Consider the following 20,679-nt stretch of genomic DNA (forward strand, 5'->3'; position numbering starts at 1 on the left):
GGAAGTTGATCTTAGAAGTTAAAAAATCCTTCAACTTCTTTTTAGATAATTTGTATCATACTTAAAAATGTAAAAAGAAAAAAATCCTTAAGGAACCAATGATCTGGCTTTTCTCTTGAGTAACATGAGATGTTCAGATTCCGCCCTCTATATCAGCAAATTGCCCTGTAATCATCTGCAAATTGTTGGCACTTCACACACACATTAATGCATGTCAATGCAGAGTGTCCTGGGGCGGGGATGGGGTGGATGGGGAATGTGAGTGGTGGGAGCACCAAAATACTATATCCAGGCAGTGCACAGAGTGAGTGTGATCTGTCAGTAAACCTCTAGAGCCTCTGGAGTTTGGAACCAACCACTCAAGGATATCCTGGATAATTTCAAAAGTAGAGTTTTTATGGGAAATTTAAAAAGAGTGCATGAATGTGTGTGCGCGCGCGCATGCACACACACACATATGCTTAAATTCCCTTCCTTTACAGTGAACACTAGGAAAAAGAGGCAGGATTCCTCAGCTACAGCTGACCATTATTTATGTCATTAGATTTTATGTCAGCTTGTTAGACACACAGTAAAAACCATCTCAACCACTTATTGTTGAACCTTAGATCAAGGGATAAAGTAAGAACAGGGGGAAACAAGACAGAAAAATTTCAGAGAGACACAAGGAGCCTTTATGTTCACTCCTGATGGGAATAAAGAGAACCTTCCCACAAAACTCAAATTCTGAGGAAGTAAGTTTTTCGTTTGCCATTCAGTTCACCATTGAATTATCGATGGATTGTGGCATCTACTTGATGATTTCCTGCTTATAGTTCCTCTCTGCCCTAATTTCTCATCAGTGTTTTGTTTTTTTTTCTCCTTTGTTGAAATGAGATTGGAAAAACCACATTCTGAAAATCGGGATGGCCAAAGATAATTCGAGATCATGACAGAGAAAAACTTTGTTAAACTTCAAACTCTTCAAAGAAAGTTATTAAATAGGTACTATGCATCATTAAATATTCTGGGATGGGATCACAATGACCAAAATCAATGTTCAAGCTCTAAACCTTTTAAAAAGTTGACTTTATTTAACATGCTTTGCCATATTGTCTCCATTTGTCATCAAACCAAGGATAACCCACTCACTCCCAGTGATGGAAAATTTAAGGGCTAAAATCAGTAGCCACACCAAGAACCCCAGGAACAAAACAGGTGGGTCTTCCCTATTGTTCCTTTTCTAACAATCAACCAATTAATATTTGTTGATGACTGTCTCCACACCATCGTGCTAGCTTAGCTTCTGTAAAGCCCTACAAACATCAGCAGGTTTCAGAAAAGAAGACAAAGGAACAAAACTCAGTGATACCTACTGACATTCTAATGTATTGCCGCCATGTTATTTAATGTTGATAAGCCAAAACCATCTTGTAAAAGAGAAGATGTGCGTAGCAGGTCTGGGGAATGAATGAATGAATCCATAGGCTGGTGCGTTAGTTGCATAGGGATGTTACACACCAAGTTTTGTGACCACAGAGGGGTCAGGACATGGACTCTGTCACATGTTGCTCATAGCATAGGTGGGATCGATATCAAGGTTGTGGACATTTATTGTTTTTACTCATCCAGTGCCTCTTCTGTCTTCTTGTAGTTACAGTGCTCTGGGTTTTTTGAGGTGATCACCTCTTCCTCACTCTCAGTCCCTGGTGGTTGAGGTGAGACTGACCCCAACTCTAGCTCCAGCCATAGGCATGAGCCCAAAGTCTGCTGCTTCATCCAGCATTCCATTCCACTGACCACAGAGATTGGTTTGGGGATGAGCATGTGATATAAGCTGGGCCAATGGGAGCTTTACTTGGGACTTTTGCAGGAATGGCTAAGAAGGAGGAATTATGTTTGCTGGGGTGGATTAGCAGACAGGATTGAGCTCTTGGTAATTGGTGGCCATCTTTGCCACCATACGGGAGGAGCTTGGCTGAGAATGAAATGAACCCAGGAAAATTCAGAGCCAGAAGGAGGAGAGAGACAAAGTCTCAACTTTATCATTGAACACCTAGACCTAGCCCTAAACCCTTGAACATCTTGGTTAGAAATGCCTAAAAATTCATTTGTTTTTTCTTAAACTAGTTTGAATTGGATTTTCTATATCTTTTGAAGCCAAAAAATCTTGGCTAATCAAAAGGGTTTCCTAAAACTACTGTGCCATCAGAAACAAACATCCTTAAAGACAACTCTATTAAATGGGCAAAGGACATGAACAGACACTTCTCGAAAGAAAACATACATGCAGCCAACAAGCATATGAAAAAATAATATCACTAGTCATTAGGGAAATGCAAATCGAAACCACAATGATATACCATCTCATACCAATCAGAATGGCTATCATTAAAAAGTCACAAAATAACAGATGCTGGCAAGGTTACAGAGAAAAGAGAATGCTTATACATTGTTCATGGGAATGTAAATTAGTTCAGCCACTGTGGAAAGCAGCCTGAAGATTTCTCAAGGAACTTAAAATGAAACTACCATTTGACCCAGCAATCCCACTACTGGGTATATATCCAAAGGAATATAAATTTTTCTACCATAAAGACACATGAATGTATATGTTCATTGCAGCACTATTCACAATAGCAAAGACATGGAATCAACCTAGATGCCCATCAATGGTGAACTGGATAAAGAAAATGTGATATATATAAACCATGGAATACTACGCAGCCATAAAAAATAAGATCATGTCCTTTGAAGCAACATGGATAGGGCTGGAGATCATTATCCTAAGTGAATGAATACAGGAACAGAAAACCAAATACCACATGTTTTTACTTATAAGTGGGAGCTAAACATTGAGTACACACGGATACAAAGAAGGGAACAATAGACCCAAGGACCTACTTGAGGGTGGAGGATGGAAGGAAGGTGAGGACTGGAAAACTACCTAGTGGGTACTATGCTGATTACCTGGATGACAGAATTATCTGTACACTAAACCTCCGTGACATGCAATTTGCCCATGTAACAAACCTGCATGTGTACCCCCGAACCTAAAATAAAAGTTGAAAGAAAAAAAAATGAACATGCTTCAGGATGTTTTGAAGGATTCTGTAATTCTTGAGGACCCTGAGTTGCTATACTTGAACCCCTCTTAGACAAAGAATCAATATTTGAAGGCCTCTGCCCTTCTGTTCTCAAATGAGTTTTAGATAACCTATTCCTGGCTGTGTACGGCCAGTGCATAGTAGGAGTGCTGGTTATGGAGGCCAACAAACTGGGGTTTGGATCCCAGCTCCACCAATGACTAGCAAGCTCCTTATCATTCTCATCTTCATTGTTCTTATCTAGAAAAAGGGTGGGGATAATATCAACCTGTTTTTGTGAGGATTATGCCTCTCCTTATCGCAGTTTTTAACGAGGTATTTGTATGATTATTCGATTCCTGTCTGCAAAGCTTAACTCTACATTGCACTTTATTTCCCAAACTAAAGGGAGGGCCTGAAATGCAGCAGGTGCTTAACAAATATTTGCTGAATAAATATATAAGTCAGTGATTAGAGAAGATCACACAGGTATATGCTTAGCACGAACCAGATGGGTAATATTTTATTATTTATTTAATTTTTTGAGATGGAGTTTCACTCTTGTTGCTCAAGCTGGAGTGTAATGATGCGATCTTGGCTCACTGCAACCTCTGCCTCCCAGGTTCAAGTGATTCTCCTACCTCAGCCTCCCTAATAGCTGGGATTATAGGTGTCTGCCACCACTCAGGCTAATTTTTGTATTTTTAGTAGAGACAGGGTTTTACCATGTTGGTCAGGCTGGTCTCGAACTCCTTACCTCAGGTGATCCACCCACCTCTGCCTCCCAAAGTGCTGGGATTACATGTGTGAGCCACTGCACCTGGCCAGTAATATTATAAATACTACCGGGCTCATCAACTCCAAGGCCTACATGGGTCAGGCAGTAATGAACATGGGGTAAGCTGGCTAGATGTGGAATTGGGTGTGTCCTTTCTAAAAAGAGCAGACACACTTAGTTTTAACCAAGTGATGTTCCTTGGGAATGTGGCTACTATGGCCAGATCTTCTTTCAAAAGAAGCCAGAAAATAGAATTTTTAGGTATTAATAAAATTTTCTGACTTTTAAACACAAATGCAATTAAACACACGCACAAACAGGCCAACAAAACATGTCTGAGAGATGGATTTAGCCCTTAGGTAGCCTGTTTGTTACAACCGGGACCCATATCCGGGTCCTTCCCTCATAGAAGCTATCAGGCCACATCCATGAATGACCCTTGAGTAACCTGTTTGTTACAACCAGGACCCATATCCGGGTCCCTCCTTCATAGAAGCTGTCAGGCCACATCCATGAATGACCCTTGGGTAACCTGTTTGTTACAACCAGGACCCATGTCTGGGTCCCTCCTTCATAGAAGCTGTCAGGCCACAACCATGAATGACCCTTGGGTAACCTGTTTGTTACAACCAGGCCCCATGTCCAGGTCCCTCCCTCATAGAAGCTCTCAGGCCACAACCATGAATGGCCCCACCAGTGCCTGCACCTACCGGCAAGTGACTCGGAACTCTGGTTGGGGACGTTGTGAGATGCCTCCTGGAGGACGTAGGTGGACGTGGACAGGGGCGAAGGGCAGATGCTGCTGGCCGGGACGTAGGGAGGGTTGTAGGATGAGCCGTAATACTGGGGGTACTGGCTCTGGGGGAAGCCAGGGTAGGAAGGATAGTCCTGGGAAGAGAAAAACAAACCAAGGACATGTGTGAGGAAGCCTTTCTGGGCTCGGGTCGTTGGTCAGCCTGGCCGCTGTCAGATCAAAATGGTTTCCTAAAACTTCTGTGCCATCAGAAACAAACATTAGAATCCATTCGAATAAAAGCTCTCTGTGGGCAGGAACTGTCTTCATTTTGGTTTCCCAGAAGCAGATCCTGGGGCAAGGATTCCAGTGCAAGGCGACTGTTTGGAAGGTGAAGAAGACACCAGCAGGGGAGTGGGGAAGTGAGACAGCAGATGCGGGACAGCAGCCTGCACAGGTGCTTCTGTGGTGGTGACCAGAGATGAGCCCTATGAGGAAAAGCTGAGATGGTCTAAAATCCACATCTCAGAACTGCCTCTCCCACAGGTCAAGGGAGTGGAGTGGTTTATACATCAACTTGTCGGTCTTTGAGAGCTGCTCCCAGGGGGCTTTAATTCCCAGGCACTTCCTGCCTGCCCCATGCACTGGTTCTAGAAAAGCCCCTCGGGCCCAGGCATGCAGATGCTGGCACCTGGAGGTCCGCAGGCCACCCTAAGGGATATAGACGTGGCCCTGACGGCACCTATCCTGGTCACTGTTGTATCCTCTGCACCTGAAACTGCCTGGTATATGCAGTAACTCAACAAATACTACTGGTTAAATTAATAAACAAATGCATTAACAATTAAGACCACACACACACCCACCCCCCGCATGACACACACACAAACCGAGAAGACCACACCCATACCCACACGACACACACACAAACCCAGGAGACGAGGTGACATTTTATGTTCATGGGGAGGAGGGGCAAATATATGGGGAGGAGGTACAAATACAGCAGCACCTGCACAGCATTAGGGGTCTGGAATATTCTATGAGGGAGTCATGGAGATCAATTCAATAGCTGCCAATCACCTTTGATCAAGCTTTGTTTAAGCAGACCAGGGATTCCGATTCTCCAACAGTCATTGTTTCAAATATCCTGCTCCACTATCACCAAACCAGTGCATCTCAACTCTGCATGGAACTCACAGAATGTTCTGTTTCCTGGGCTCCGCCCCAGAGCTAGGAGTCAGAGTTCCTGGGGGTGGGGCAGGGGCGGTCAGTGTTTTTGAAAAACACAGATTTAATGATGAAATGGAGGGTTAGGAACCACATCTTAAAAAGTACTGTTTTATTTACAAGTATTTTATCTATGTACATAGTACATTAGAAATAATGCAAAAATACATGAAACAATTTTTACATTTGCTAAGTTTTAAATTATCTAGATTCCCACTGGAAAGAAATTGTGTGGTCCTCAGACCTAAATATGTTAAATATTCCTAAAGCCCATCTACCCCAGGGTGGTTCTGTTTTAATGGTAGCCTGAAAGCAAGTGAACCTTTTGTTTTGAAATAATTTTAGGTTTACATGGAAGGTGTATACACAGCAGAGTTACTGCACACCTTTAGCTGATGTGAATTCTTAATTCACTTTGTAAGTGACACCAAGAGAATCAAAGTACTAGCCAACATTCACCTACATAGAGTTGACTTTGCTTGATTTAACAAGTATTTATAAAGCCCCCATTGTGCGCTGGGCTCTCACCACTGGGGATGCAGAGGTGAGCAAGACATACGGTCCCCCTTGAGAAGCCCATGGTCTGGTGAAAGACCCACCCATTTGTATTGATATATACCAGATTCAACAGTCAATGGGTGTCTTGGGCCCAGGTCAAGATGGAACATACTTGTAGATCTCCATGACATCTCAGGAATCTTCTAACAATTCCTACGTATCTGCCTGTATGCTGTGTCCTTCCAGCGGCCTTTTGCACAATCTAGCTCCTGTAGTCTCCAAACCCGGGGAATAAGAGGCAGGTTCCCAATGGGGATTGTGTGTGTCATGGGCTCTCTGGGTGCCTTGATGTAAAGGGAATATTTCCAGAAAGAACTAAGGAAAGAATCGGGAGGGAGCCGTCTACCTGGTGCACACTCCCAAATCCGGCTGCGTTGCCCAGTCCATTTCCTCCTTGATAGAACCCTGTCGTGCCTGTAGGAAGGAGGAACAGGGGTATAGGTTAGGTTTCTTTTCTTTCTTTCTTCCTTTTTTTTTTTTTTTTTTAAAGCAGTTTTCATGAACCTCCCTCCATGTGGCTTCAAGGGTGACAGCTGGGCAGAAGCTCTGGTTCCCAGTAGTAACGCCTCACAGCAGCCTTCCCAAAGCAACCCGGGTAATACTTGTTGACACTAATCCTCTGGCAATGCCTGCCACCAGCATCACCATGGCCTCCTGGGTGCTTCCAAGTGCTTGCTGATGAGACTGTCATTGTGGCTCACGTGGTCCCTAAGTCTCTGGGTCTTTCTCTGTCCGGATGGCATGTTGGTGGCCCAGACCCAAGAGCCAGATTAGGTTTCTTACAGTCGGAGAGGAACATGTAGGAGGAGGGTGCCACGGACAGGTGGGGTCTTTGAGATCTGACAGTCTGCGATGGAACCTGTGACTTTGGTTACTAAATTTCTCTGAACCTCAGTTTCCTGGATAGATGAGGAAAATAAATGGTGTCCTTTTCAAAGGGCTGTGGTGAGAAATAAGTGAGATAGTGCCTACTACCCGGATCCTGGTCCTTAATAATTATGTTTTTAAAAAATTTGAGGCCAGGTGTGTGGTGGCCTCAAATTTCTCTGTAATTCCAATGCTTTGGGAGGCTGAGGTGGGAGGATCGCTTGAGCCCAGGAATTTGGTCATTTAAGTGTTTCACTTTTTAAAGAAATGGCCAAACTGTTTTCCAAAGTGGCTGTGCCATTTGCATTCTCACTAGGAATGCATGAGAGTTCTAGATTCTCCAGCACACGGTAGTTTCAATCTTCTTGATTATGGCCTCTCTAATAGTCTGGTCAACATAGTGAGATGTTGTCTCTACAAAAAATTTAAAAAATTGGCTGGGCACAGGGGCTCACGTCTGTAATCCCAGCACTTTGAGAGGCCGAGGCGGGAGGATCAGGAGGTCAGGAGTTCAAGACCAACCTGGCCAACATGGTGAAATTCTGTCTCTACTAAAAATACAAAAATTAGCCAGGCATGGTGGTGGGCGCCTGTAATCCCAGCTACTCAGGAGGCTGAGGCAGGAGAACTGCTTGAACTCGGGAGGCGGAGGTTGCAGTGAGCTGAGATTGTGCCATTGCACTCCAGCTCTGGGTAACAGAGCAAGACTCCATCTTGGAAAAAATAAATAAATAAATAAATAAATAAAACAAAATTGCCAGATGTGGTGGTGCATGCCTGTAGTTCCAGCTACTTGGGAGGCTGAGGTGGGGGGATTGCTTGAACCTAGGAGTTTGAGGCTGCAGTAAACTACAGTCTCACCACTGCACTCCAGCCTGCACATCAGGGCAAGACCCTGTCTCTAGAAAACAGTAAATAAAAACAAAAAGTATTTGTTTAAAAAATCGTGGTATATATACAACATAAAATTTACCATCTTCACCATTTTAAAGTGTACAGTTCAGTGGCATTAACTACATCCACATTATGGGCTACTCAGCATCGTCATTCATGTTCAGAACATTTTGCATCTTGTAAAATTGGAACTATGTACCCATCAAACAACAATGCACAATGGCATAGATGTGCAACATCCAGTATTGGGCCATTATGGATAATGCAATATAAGCATTCACATACAAGTCTTTGTATGGATATAGATTTTCATTTCTCTTGGGTAAATCCCTAAGAGTAGAATTATGGAGTTGTGTGTAAGCTTATGTTTACCTTTTAAAAGAAATGGCCAAACTGTTTTCCAAAGTGGCTGTGCCATTTTACACTCTGACTGGTAATGCACAAGAGTTCTCGATTCTCCGGCACTTGGTCACTTCAGTCTTCTTGATTACAGCCACTCTAGGAAGTATGTGGTTGTATCTCACTGTGGTTTTAAGTACATTTCTCCAGTGCCATGACTAATGGTGTTGGGCATTTTTCATGTGCTTTTTAGCTATTCACATATCTTTTGGATGAAATATCTACTCAAATCTTTTTCCCATCAAATCCTAGTCAAATCTTTTTAAAAAATTAGGGCCAGGCGTGGTAGCTCATGCCTGTAATCCCAGCACTTTGGGAGGCCGAGGCGGGTGGATCACAAGGTCAGGAGATGGAGACCATCCTGGCTAACACGGTGAAACCCCGTCTCTACTAAAAATACAAAAAATTAGCCGGGTGTGTTGGCAGGCGCCTGTAGTCCCAGCTACCTGGGAGGCTGAGGCAGGAGAATGGCGTGAACCCGGGATATGGAGCTTGCAGTGAGCAGAGATCTCGCCACAGCACTCCAGCCTGGGCAACAGAGCGAGACTCCATTTCAAAAAAAAAAAAAAAAAAAAATTAGGTTTGCCCTCTTATTACTGTTATAAGAGTTCTTTATATACTTTGGACACAAGTCCTTGATCAGATACATGATTTGTGAATATTATCTCCCAGTTTGTGGCTTGTCTTTTTCTTAATGGTGTCTTTTGAAGAGCAAAAGATTCTTTTCTTTGATGGATTTTGCTTTTGTTGCCTAACTCAAGGTCACAAAGATCTGCTCTTGTGTTTTCTTCTAGAAATTTCATAGTATTAGTTCTTATATTTCAGTCTATGATCCAATTTAAGTTAATCTTTGTGTATAGTGTGGAATACGGGCTTAAATTCATCTTTTCATATATATATGTGCATACACACACACACAAGTTGTTCTAGGACCACTATAAAAAGTCTATCCTTTCCCCCACTGAATTATTCTATTATTTTTTAAAATTTTTGTGGGTAGACAGTAGGTGTATATATTTCTGGGGTACATGAGATGTTTTGATACAGGGATGAAATATGAAATAAACACATCATGGAGAGGGGGGTATGCATTTCCTCCCCCACTGAATTACTTGGCACCATTGCCAAAGATAAACTGACCATAAATGAGATTTAAAGACCATAACTGGACTTTATTCTGTTTCACTGATTTATCTATCCAATACCAATTCCATCCTATCCTTACTACTGAAGCTTTATGGTGAATTTTCTTTTTTTTTTTTTTGAAACAGAATCTTGCTCTTCTCACCCAGGCTAGAGTGCAGTGGCGCCATCTCGGCTCACGGCAACCTCTACCTCCTGGGTTCAAGTGATTGTCCTGCCTCAGCCTCCCAAGTAGCTGGGATTACAGGTGCCCACCACTACGCCCAGCTAATTGTATTTTTAGTAGAGATGGGGTTTTACCATGTTGGCCAGGCTGTCTTCAACTCCTGACCTCAGGTGATCCGCCTGCCTCAGCCTCCCAAAGTGTTGGGATTACAGGCATGAGCCACTGCGCCTGGCTTATGGTGAGTTTTGAAATCAGGTAGTATAAGTTCTCCAACTTTGTTCTTTTTCAAGGTTGTTTTGGCTTTTAGTTACTTTGCATGTCAGTTTCTACCAAATGCCATCTGGGATTTTGGTAGCAATTGGACTGAATCAATGGACTTCTTTTATGAGATGAGGTCAGATGAGAAAGTTGGGGCTGGATGCTTCAGGACCTGGAAGCCTGGAAGGTGGTTTGCATCTGCTGAAGGGGCATGGACTGCTGTCAGAGGTTTGAAAGCAGCGACTGGCACAACTCCAGGCACATCTCTAAACATTCACATTAGTTGCTGGTTAGAAAACAAATGGCTACTCCAATGAGCGGTGACCTACATCAAACAAGAAGCTTTTAGAGTCCAAGGCTACTTTTTATAAAGTGGCTGAAATAAGCACAATGGACTCTAGGAAACTTACTTCCCAGGGGTAAGGTAGGAGAAGATAAGAGGACAATAAACGAACCACAACACCTCTACAATTATCTAAGATGATGGATCCATCAGGACCATAGGATCTCAACTCTTGCTCTGCATCAGAATCTCCCAAAGAACTTGAAACAAAAAACAAAACAAAACAAAAAACAGTCTGAGGGCCCTTCCCACAGAGAGTCTGATTTGAGTTAGTCTGGAGTTGGGCCAGGCATCAGTATATGAAAACAACAACAACAACAACAACAAAAAACCTTTCTGGGAGATTCTAGTGCACACTGAGAATTGAGAACCAATAGTCCATGACAAATTCTTTATGGTCCAAATGGGGAGACTGAGGCACAAAGAGGGAATGCAAACAGTGCTGTTCCTGTGCTTTGGTCTTGGCAGCAGAGAAGGCCTTGAGCCTGTCTCCTGCTTCCCAGCTCAGGGCCTTTCCATGGCAGCACATGACTTCTCTACACAAAGACACCGAGGTCATTAATTAGTTCATTAATTCATGCATGCATTCATTTATTCATTCCACTGAGATTATTGAGTGCTTTATGCACCAAGCACTGTATTAGGCACTTTACTTTGTATACAACTGCACTTAATCCTCACATCAATCCTGAGAGGAAGGTATGTAATTGCCAATCCTATGTTCTATACAGAGAAACTGAGGCTTAGGAATGGAGCTCTTCCCAAGTCATAGAGCTGGTAGGCTGTGGAATTCAGATTAATTCTTTTATTCATTCATTTATTAATCAAACAAAATGTGTCAGAATAAGGGAGAAAGAATAGGAATGACAGCAGATTTCTCATCAGGAACCATGGAGGCCAGAAGAAAATGGCACAACATTTTTCAAGGGCTTAAGGAAAAGAAACATCAACTCAGAATGCTATATCCAGACACAACATCCTTCAGGAATGAAGGGAAAATCAACACATTCTCAAATGAAGGAAAACCAAGAGAATTTGTTACAGCAGCTCTACCCAGAAAGAATGGGTACAGGAAATTCTTCTCATAGAAAGGAAAGGATAAAAAAGCTGGGAACATCAGGAAGGAAGAAAGAAAAAGGAAAAGAATAAAAATATGTGTAAATAAAGTCACTTAAGATAGTTCCTCTCTATGTGGTTGTGCCAGTGGCTCAATATACAATTTGGTTCATTTGTTACATTAAAACTTTTTAAAAATTTAAACATTTTTAATTTTTGTGGGTACATAGTAGGTGTATATATTTATGGGTTACATGCGCTATTTTGATAGAGACATGCAATGTGTAATAATCACATCAGGGTAAATGGGGTATCCATCACCTCAAGCATTTATCCTTCATGTTATAAACAATCCAATTATACTCTTCTAGTTATCTGAAAATGTATAATTAAATTTTTGTTGACTATAGCACATCTTAAACTTCAGGCTGGGAATCCCACTCTGTCTTCAATGTCCTGCCTAGACACATTTAGTAGAAGGTCTGGGTCAGTCTATTCCATTCAGGTCATCTGTCTGGTTCTGGTTACCATGGTGACCCTACTTGCAAAGGCTTAGGAAGCCACCTGTCTCAAAAGACTCCTGGCTGCAGTGTTTTCTCTTTTGATTTCTCTTTTCTTTTGCATCAGCCTTCTGAATGATGACTCAGGGCAGGTTTGGAAACAAACAGGCCATCGTCTTGTCCGTTGGCATGCCTTCTCCAAAATAGTCTCTTGTTTATTTTCATTTTGTGACCCAGGGTCAGCTGAAGAATGGACAGCTGAACAAACTACAGCATGAGGGCAGCCAGAGAGTACCTGCAGTGAGAAATCCATCCTGTGCCAGAGAGGACCCAGGAAGAAGGGGGCATGTGGCCCCAGAAGTCTTGTGCCACAAGATGTGGTCTCTGGAGGCTTTTGACAAACAGACCTGGCTTTGTGCTGGAATGTGAAACACTGACCTCTTTCTTCCTTCTGGCTGATACAATGCCCAGTGAGGGAAGGCAAGGATGAGATGAAAAAAACATCCTCTTCAGGTGATGGTGGCAGGTCTCCTGGAGGGTCCCCTAATATTGATTCACCCCTTCTCTCTCATATTAATAGAATCTGTTTCTAAGCTGGGCACATGGCTGATTAGAATAAAAACTACAATTCCCAGCTTCCCTATGGCTAAATGTGGCCACATGATGAGGTCTAGGCAAGGGGATAGGAGTAAATTTTGAAGGGCAGGGGTGGCTTCTCTTTCTCCACGGAATGGGGCCATCTTGGATCATGCAGCTGAGCAACAAGGCATAAGGAGCTTGGACCCCCATCATATTTGCAGACTAGAACAGCCACATTAGTTAGGACTTTTAGGTGAGAGAGAAATACCCTTCTTTCTTGTTGAAGACATTGCTATTTTGAGTCTCTGTCAAAGGCAGAGAACTGCTACCATTTTTGGTTGATTGGTTTTCTTGGGTTTTAAGTAAAAGTAGCCTCCAGTGCCTGACTCAGTAAAATTATTGTTATTATTATCATTTTTTGAGACAAGGTCTCACTCTGTTGCCTAGGCTGGAGTGCAGTGGCATGATCACGGCTCACTGCAGTCTTGACCTCCCAGGCTCTGATGACCCTCTACCTTAGCCTCCTGAGTAGCTGAGACTACAGGTGCATGCCACCACATCTGGCTAACTTTTTGTAGAGATGGGGTTTTGCCATGTTACCCAAGCTGGTGTTGAACTCCTGGGCTCAAGCAATCTGCCCACCTTGGCCTCCCTAAGTGCTTGGATTACAGGTGTAAGTCACCATGCCCAGCCAGCAAAACAATTTTTAAGTGGATATTCATTCATTCATTCATTCATTCATTCATTCATTCATTCATTTGCTCATTAATTCCCTCAGGCATTCAACAATTCATTTCCTAGTAATGTACCAAATATCACCATGTGGCAGGCACTGTTTTAGATATGGTGTTGACGCTGACATTCAGGTAAGAGAGACAGACAACAATCAAATGAACAGATACATAAGGAAGTGAGATAATTCCTGACAGATGAAGACACAGTGATGCTTCTGCACAGCACTGCTGAGGTGTGGACTGCAGACTGGTGCCTGCTCACAAACCGTTTATTACTAGTCTTTGATGAGATAAACAGAGAAATTGAAAGCCACTGTGTTTATTACCAGTCTGAGATAAAGAAATTGAAAGTCACTGAGATAAATAGAGAAATTGAAACCTCCAGAGCAATTTAATACAGTACTTTATGCCTGTTAAATCTAATAATAAAAAATCAGGCTTTTAATTTATTAAAAATTATAAAATAAAAATTAAACAAATTTAAATTGTTTTAAACTTCATTGTTTCTCAACCTCTTTTTCATTATTGCCACCCTTCTCCAGGGTTCTTTTACAGTTTTTTTTCCCTCCCCTAATTGCCCCACCTCCCATGAAATTTTCTTATTATAGTTAGACTTTATATCTGTTTCAGGACTGTATGTGAACATGTTTTTGCTCCACTCCCAGGGACCACTTTTTCCCCTCTTGGGATGATATTTCCCCCACTGAGAATACATACTCTGGTGATTCGTTTTTATTTTATTTTATGCTAAACGAGGGAAGAAGCCCTTGTCCTTCATGACAGTGAGAATGAGAAGCACCGGGTAACAGGGTGCCTGGAGGTGGCCTTGGTACCTGATATAGTTTGGCTGTGTCCCCACCCAAATCTCATCTTGAATTGTAGCTCCCATAATTCCCACATGTCACAGGAGGGACCTGGTGGGAGGTAATTGAGTCATGCGAGCAGATCTTTCCCATGCTGTTCTCGTGATAATAAGTCTCATGAGATCTGATGGTTTTATAAAGGAGAGTTCCCCGGCACACACTCTCTTGCCTGCCACCATGTAAGATGTGACTTTGCTCCTCCTCTGCCTTCTACTATGATTGTGAGGCCTCCGCAGTCATGTGGAACTGTGAGTCAATTAAACCTCTTTCCTTTATAAATGACCCAATCTCAGGTATGTCTTTACTAGCAGCCTGAGAACAGAGTAGAACAGCGCCCCAGTGAACAGCACCTCTCATGTTGGACGCTGTGCTAGGGATGCTATGTACAGTGACCTGTGTGACACTGCTGTCTACTCTCTAAGGTGGGCATTGTCCTTCAGTTTACAGAAACTCAGAATGCGAAAGGTCCCATGACACAACACGAGTGTCTGAGCTGAAAGCTGCTGCTCCTTCACACTCGCTAGGTTGGCCATCATAAAAATAGAAAAAGAAAAAGAAAAAAAGTGTTGGTGAGGATGTGGAGAAATGGAACACTCATACATGCTGGCAGAATGTAAAACGGTGCATAAAAAACTGTGGAAAACATTGGATGATTCCTCAAAAAGGTACATGCAAAATTACCATATGACTCAGCAGTTATACCTCTGGGTTTATACCCAAAATAATTGAAAACAAGTATTTAAGCAAAAACTTGGATGCAAAAGTTCACAGGAGCACTACTCACAGTGGCTGAAAGGTGGAAATGACCCAAGTGTCCATTGATGGCTGAACGGATAAACAAAATGTGGTTCAGCCATACAATGGAATATTATTCCATCATAAAGAGGAATGAAATACTGATACATGCTACATAAAGCATGGATGACCTTTGAAAACACGCCAAATGAGGCTGGGCGTGGTGGCTCACACCTATAATCCCAGCACTTTGGAAGCCTGAGGAGGGTGGATCACTTGAGCCCAGTTCTCAGCCTGGGTAACATGTTGAAATTCCATCTCTACTAAAAATACACAGATCCTGTTGTTACTGGTGGAGGGTCTTGACTATTAGTTGCCCAGGTTCTCGACATTTTGAACAAAGGATTGGACGAAATGCACAAAAAAGCAATGAAAGGATGAAGCAATGAAAGCACAGATATATTGAAACCAAATTACACTCCACAGAGTGGCAGCAGCTCAGGAGTCCCGGTTACAGAATTTCCTGGGGTTTAAATACCCTCTAGAGGTTTCCCATTGGTTATCTGGTTACACCTTATGTAAATGAAGACTTGGCCCATGGCTAGTCTGATTGGTTGCAAGGAAGGACCAGAGGCTGAAATAAAATTACAAAGTTATACCCTATGCAAATGAAGACTTGGCCCACAATCAGAGGTACCTTCTCCTTTTCATCTGCAACACAGCGGAAAAGGGGCAGGGAGTTGCAAAGGGAGTAGCCTCTGATTCTTTTGTTACTTGGGTGTGCAGAGGTGGGGTTTTCCTTTTGATTCAGTTCTAGGAAGTCAGCACGAATTGGCCTTAGGTTCTCTGCCTCCAGACCATATTCTCCGGCCTCACTGTCTCAACACACACACACACACACACACACACACAAACCCAAAAAACATTATGCCAAATAAAATAAGCCAGACATACAAGGCCACATACTGAAGGATTTGTATTCATATAAAGTATCCAGAATAAGATAACCTACAGGGACAAAAAAGTAGGTTTGTGATTGCCAGGGTCGGGGGATGGAGTATTAGAAATGACAGCTTAAAGGTTATGGGGTTTCCTTTTGGGGTGATGAAAATGTGTTGGAATCGGAGGTGGTGGCTGCACAACATTGTGAATGCACTAAACGTCACTGAACTGTACACTTTAAAATGGTTAATGGTTAATTCTATGTTATGGGAATTTTACCTTAATTTAAAAAACAAAACTGCTGCTCCCACTACCTCCCCACACTGTCCCCAGGGCTTGTCTCCCAGGCTTTGGCAGCAAAAGGAAGGGCACAGAGAGGCCCAGAAAGATCAGACCACCCCCAACCCCTTCTGCCACACTCCTGGGCACCCCGCACCTTGAGGCCCAAGAGAAGAGACTCTATTTGAGTTTCAAAGATGTCTTCAGCCCCACCCCGGAGTTGAGGGAAGAATTCCCTCTCCCTTTGGCACCAACTGCATACCCCCTTTCCATATTTTTCTTTCCTTTTATTGGCAATATTGTGACTCAGCGTTAACCAGGCTGCTGAGATTCACTGCAGAAGGCTCTTCTGGATGGAGGGAAGACAAGCTGGGCCCGGCCCTGCCATGCAACACGAACCCCTGAGATCTGAGATCACAAAACGGCTCGTGTGCCAGAGCTGCTTGGAATCTGCGCGAGATTTGGGAACTTCAAAATATTTTCAGTTCGAAAGACCCATCCTCCTTTATTACAGCTGCCAGGAGAGCAGCTACGTGTATCTTGGGAGGTGAACATGTTTTCTGTACTGATCCCGGAGGCTGATGCCCTGCCTTCCTGGTTCCCCAACAACTGGAGATAACTGCACAAAAGAGCCAGCGCCTGCCTGCAATACCAGGGCGACCTCCCTGCGAACCCGGCCCCAGCTGTGCAGTCCAAGGGGGGCACTCCGGAGGCGCCTGTTCAATTCCAGATCCCATTTTACATGGTGGACTAGAACCTTTAAAAATCATATCTAGATGGTTATGTTTAATGGACAGATCCTCAAGAAAATGCTGAGGATGTATACGTTTTCTGGAAACGTCTCCTCAACTTCTCTGCTGAGGAAGTGCTCCCGGGGTGGTGGTCCGAGGTGGACAGTTGGGATGTCCACGATGCACCAGGTATTCCTCATCATGTCATCACATGTGAGAGGTGGTAGGCGAGCCCAGGATTCAGGTACGAAGTCAAATGTGTCAGGGTGATGTTTTGAGATGCTGCCTTGGGATTCTTCCTCCCAGACAGTCCCATCGTGGATTGTGGAGCCTAAGCTGGGGCATAGCGAGGTGGAAAGGAACAGCAGGAAAGAGTTATCCTGGCTCTTGAGTTCCCAAGTCCTCCTGAGAGTCTGGGAGGATCTGACTTTTGTTTTGGAGAAACACGCCAGTGTTTCTCAGCTCTGCGGGGAAGAATCCGTTTTCAAATGTCTAACCCTTTGGGGACTAAGACGTGGCTCACGACGTGTGATTAGCATGCAACTCACACCACAGGCAATTGGCCCTGCGATGCAACAGTCCCAAACCTGTCTACACCCTGTGCAATGAGATGAGCGTAGGACCATGTGCTTGGATGTTGTGGCCATATCTAATTGCTGTAAACATTTCTCACTTTTTCTCTCAGTTCCATATTTATGTTACTGTAGACCAGCAACAGTGTGAGGACTGGCTGCCGTTGGTGAACCAACTGTGAATTAGATTGAGGTAGGCAAAATGGCTTAGTAGGAAACATGAATTAAGGGGGATCTTCTTTTTTTTTTTTTGAGACAGGGTCTTAGTCTGTCACCCAGGCTGAGTGCAGTGGTGCCATCATAGCTCAATGCAGCCTTGATTTCCTGGGCTCAAGCAATCCACCCACCTTGGCCACCGGAGTAGCTGGGAATACAGGCATGTGACACCATGCCCAGCTAATGTTTTCTTGTATTTTTTGTAGAGGTGGGGTCTTGCTATATTGCCAAGGCTGGTGTCAAACTCCTGGACTCAAGGGATCCTCCTGCCTAGGCCTCCCAAAGTGCTGAGATTACAGGCGTGAGCCACCATGCCAGGCCTGATTTTCTTAAAGGAGGGCAATTCTTCAATGCTAGGGAAATGGAGTGGGATAAGAGACAAGGGAAGAAGGACAGTAAACAGATGAAGATGGACCGGGCATAGTGGCTCACATCTGTAATCCCAGCCCTTTGGGAGGCCAAGGCAGGTGGATCACTTGAGCTCAAGAGTTCGAGACCAGCCTGACCAACATGGTGAAACCCCATCTCTACTAAAAATACAGAATTACCTGGGCCTGGGGGCGGGTGCCTGTAATCCCAGCTACTCAGGAGACTGAGGTAGGAGAATTGCTTGAACCTGGGAGGCAGAGGTTGCAGTGAGCCGAGATCATGCCATTGCACTCCAGCCTGGGCAACAAGAGCAAAACCCCATTTCCACAAAAAAAAAAAAAAAAAAAAAAAAAAAAAAAAAGAGAGAGAGAGAGAGAGAGATGAAGATGAGCAGCTATGGACCCTTCACTTCTGTGCGTGAAGAGTCCAAGGCCGGCAGCATCCAAACCTTACAGTCCTAGCAAGCGACACCAGTGAGGGAAGGAGGTGCTGCAGGCACAGTGATAGACGGCTTCAGTGCTGGGGAACAACAGGGGACGGTGGGGACTGTGGCAAACTGGAATGCCAAGCTGTATGTAGGGAGCAGCGGTTTGTGGCAGATACCGCCTGGCCTCCCAACAGGCATGCCTGATTCCTCACTCCCCTGATAGCTTCCCTCTGTCTAGGCTGATGAAGACTGAGTCTCGCGTTCCTGGCCTCCCTTGCAGGATATGATGCTGGATCCTTCTTCAGGATGGCCATGTTATCTAGTTCTGGCCAAGGGGGCTTTTGGAAAAGACTTTTCTTCTGTTCCACTCCCCACACCCCCTCCCCTGAGTCATGTGAGGATGTAGTTCCTGGAGTGACTGCAGCCACGTTGGGCCATGAAGCCATGAGAGTAGAAGCAAAAGGCTCATATGCTGAGGTCAAAATGGGAGAAGGATAAAATGAATCTGATTTTTGATTATATAATTGAGCTGCCAAACTAACCTTGGGGTAGAGAGTTCTTGTTAAATACACAATAAATGTGATTATAGTTTAAGCCACTATTATTTGGGCTTGTTATTACTTGCAGCTAAAAGCATTCCTCACTGATAGAACGCTATTCAGCTCCAGCCAACCTCTGCCCCATAAGAATGTGAGTCTAATGTAGCCAGAACCTCTGGATTTGTATATAAAATCTCCTGAGTTTTAAATGTAGGTAACAAATACAAATTAGTTGGACAAAAAAACCAAAACAAAACAAAATAAACAAAACCGTGTTTGTAGCATGGAGGGGGCTGTGGGTTTCCACGTCGTGATCACTGCTCTAGGAAGACAGAAAAGTGAAAGGTTCCTGTGTCCTCAATGTGGCAAAGTCACAGCTGTGAAGAGTCCTAGACCCAAAGGGGCCTCCTAGACCAAGACAGTGGCCTGGGTCCCTACAACGGAGAACTGGATGAGCTTTCAGCACTACAAATACACTGGCACTGAGTAAGATTTCAGACCATGGCCAAAATTCTGGAAAGTTTGGGGAAAGCCTCAAATGACTAAAGTGAAACTTTCTCACTTTCCCAGAAGAATGGTGGCTTGAAATAGAAATTATGGGCCAGGTACGGTGACTCACACCTATAATCCCAGCACTTCAGGAGGCCAAGGCAGGTGGATCATGAGGTCAGGAGTTTGAGACCAGCCTGGCCAACATGGCAAAACCCTGTCTCTACTAAAAATACAAAAATTAGCTGGGTGTGGTGGTGGGCACCTGTAATCCTGCTACTTGGGAGGCTGAGGTTGCAGTGAGCCAAGATCATGCCACTGCACTCCAGCCTGAGAGACAGAGTGACACTCCATCTCAAAAAACAAACAAAAGAAATAGAAATTACATTGAAATGCTGAAAATAAAGTTTTATTTTTGGCCCCTTGAGCCTGTAGTCTGAGATTTATACCTACTATACAAAGGACTGAGGGATTCTTTATGTTCCAGGAACTGTGGCTCTCCCAGTGTGGGAAACTATGTGGACAGCCTTAGAAGCCGGTCCCTCCCCACTCACCATCCTGCACCTCAGGTGCTAAGGCAGAGTTAATTCGGTTTGTGCACATTTTCCTCATGAGCCCATCCAAGACCCCTCTTGTTATTTATTTCTTTCCTGTCATTCCCCATCACTCCATAGGCACTAATTCTGGTGTGCCTGTGCATATTCTCTTGTTTGTGCATTAGTGCAAAATGTGCACTAGTGTTTTGGGAGCAGGCATTTGTTTCTGTAAATTCTGTGTATACTGTTTTATGGGGTTTCTGTTTTCTCCCAGCATTAAGTTGCTAAGATCCACCCATGTTGCAGTGGGCATGTCTCCTCCTCCACCACCTGCATTCTTTTTTTTTTTTGAGACGGAGTCTCACTCTGTCGCCCAGGCTGGAGTGCAGTGGCGCGATCTCAGCTCACTGCAAGCTCCGCCTCCCGGGTTTACACCATTCTCCTGCCTCAGTCTCCTGAGTAGCTGGGACTACAGGCGCCCACCACCTCGCCCGGCCAGTTTTTTGTATTTTTTTAGTAGAGACGGGGTTTCACCATGTTCGCCAGGATGGTCTCGATCTCCTGACCTCGTGATCCGCCCCTCTCGGCCTCCCAAAGTGCTGGGATTACAGGCTTGAGCCACCGCGCCTGGCTGCATTCTTTTTTAAGAGACTAGGTCTTGCTCTGTTGCCCAGGCTGGGG

At 44.0% G+C, this 20,679-nt stretch overlaps 1 protein-coding gene across 2 annotated transcripts in view; it reads right to left on the reverse strand.

The window, feature by feature from the left end:
- Window positions 1–20,679, reverse strand: part of EYA2 (EYA transcriptional coactivator and phosphatase 2) — a 309,580-nt gene that overhangs the window by 110,834 nt on the left and 178,067 nt on the right. For both annotated transcript variants that reach the window (XM_025400344.1, XM_025400343.1), the window contains exons 6-7: window positions 6,708–6,775; window positions 4,554–4,731 (exon numbers count right to left, since the gene is read on the reverse strand). In XM_025400344.1, the coding sequence (XP_025256129.1) occupies window positions 4,554–4,731; window positions 6,708–6,775 (246 nt within the window). The remainder of the gene's footprint in view (window positions 1–4,553; window positions 4,732–6,707; window positions 6,776–20,679) is intronic.

Source organism: Theropithecus gelada, chromosome 10 (assembly GCF_003255815.1).
Source record: "Theropithecus gelada isolate Dixy chromosome 10, Tgel_1.0, whole genome shotgun sequence".
Taxonomy (NCBI): domain Eukaryota; kingdom Metazoa; phylum Chordata; class Mammalia; order Primates; family Cercopithecidae; genus Theropithecus; species Theropithecus gelada.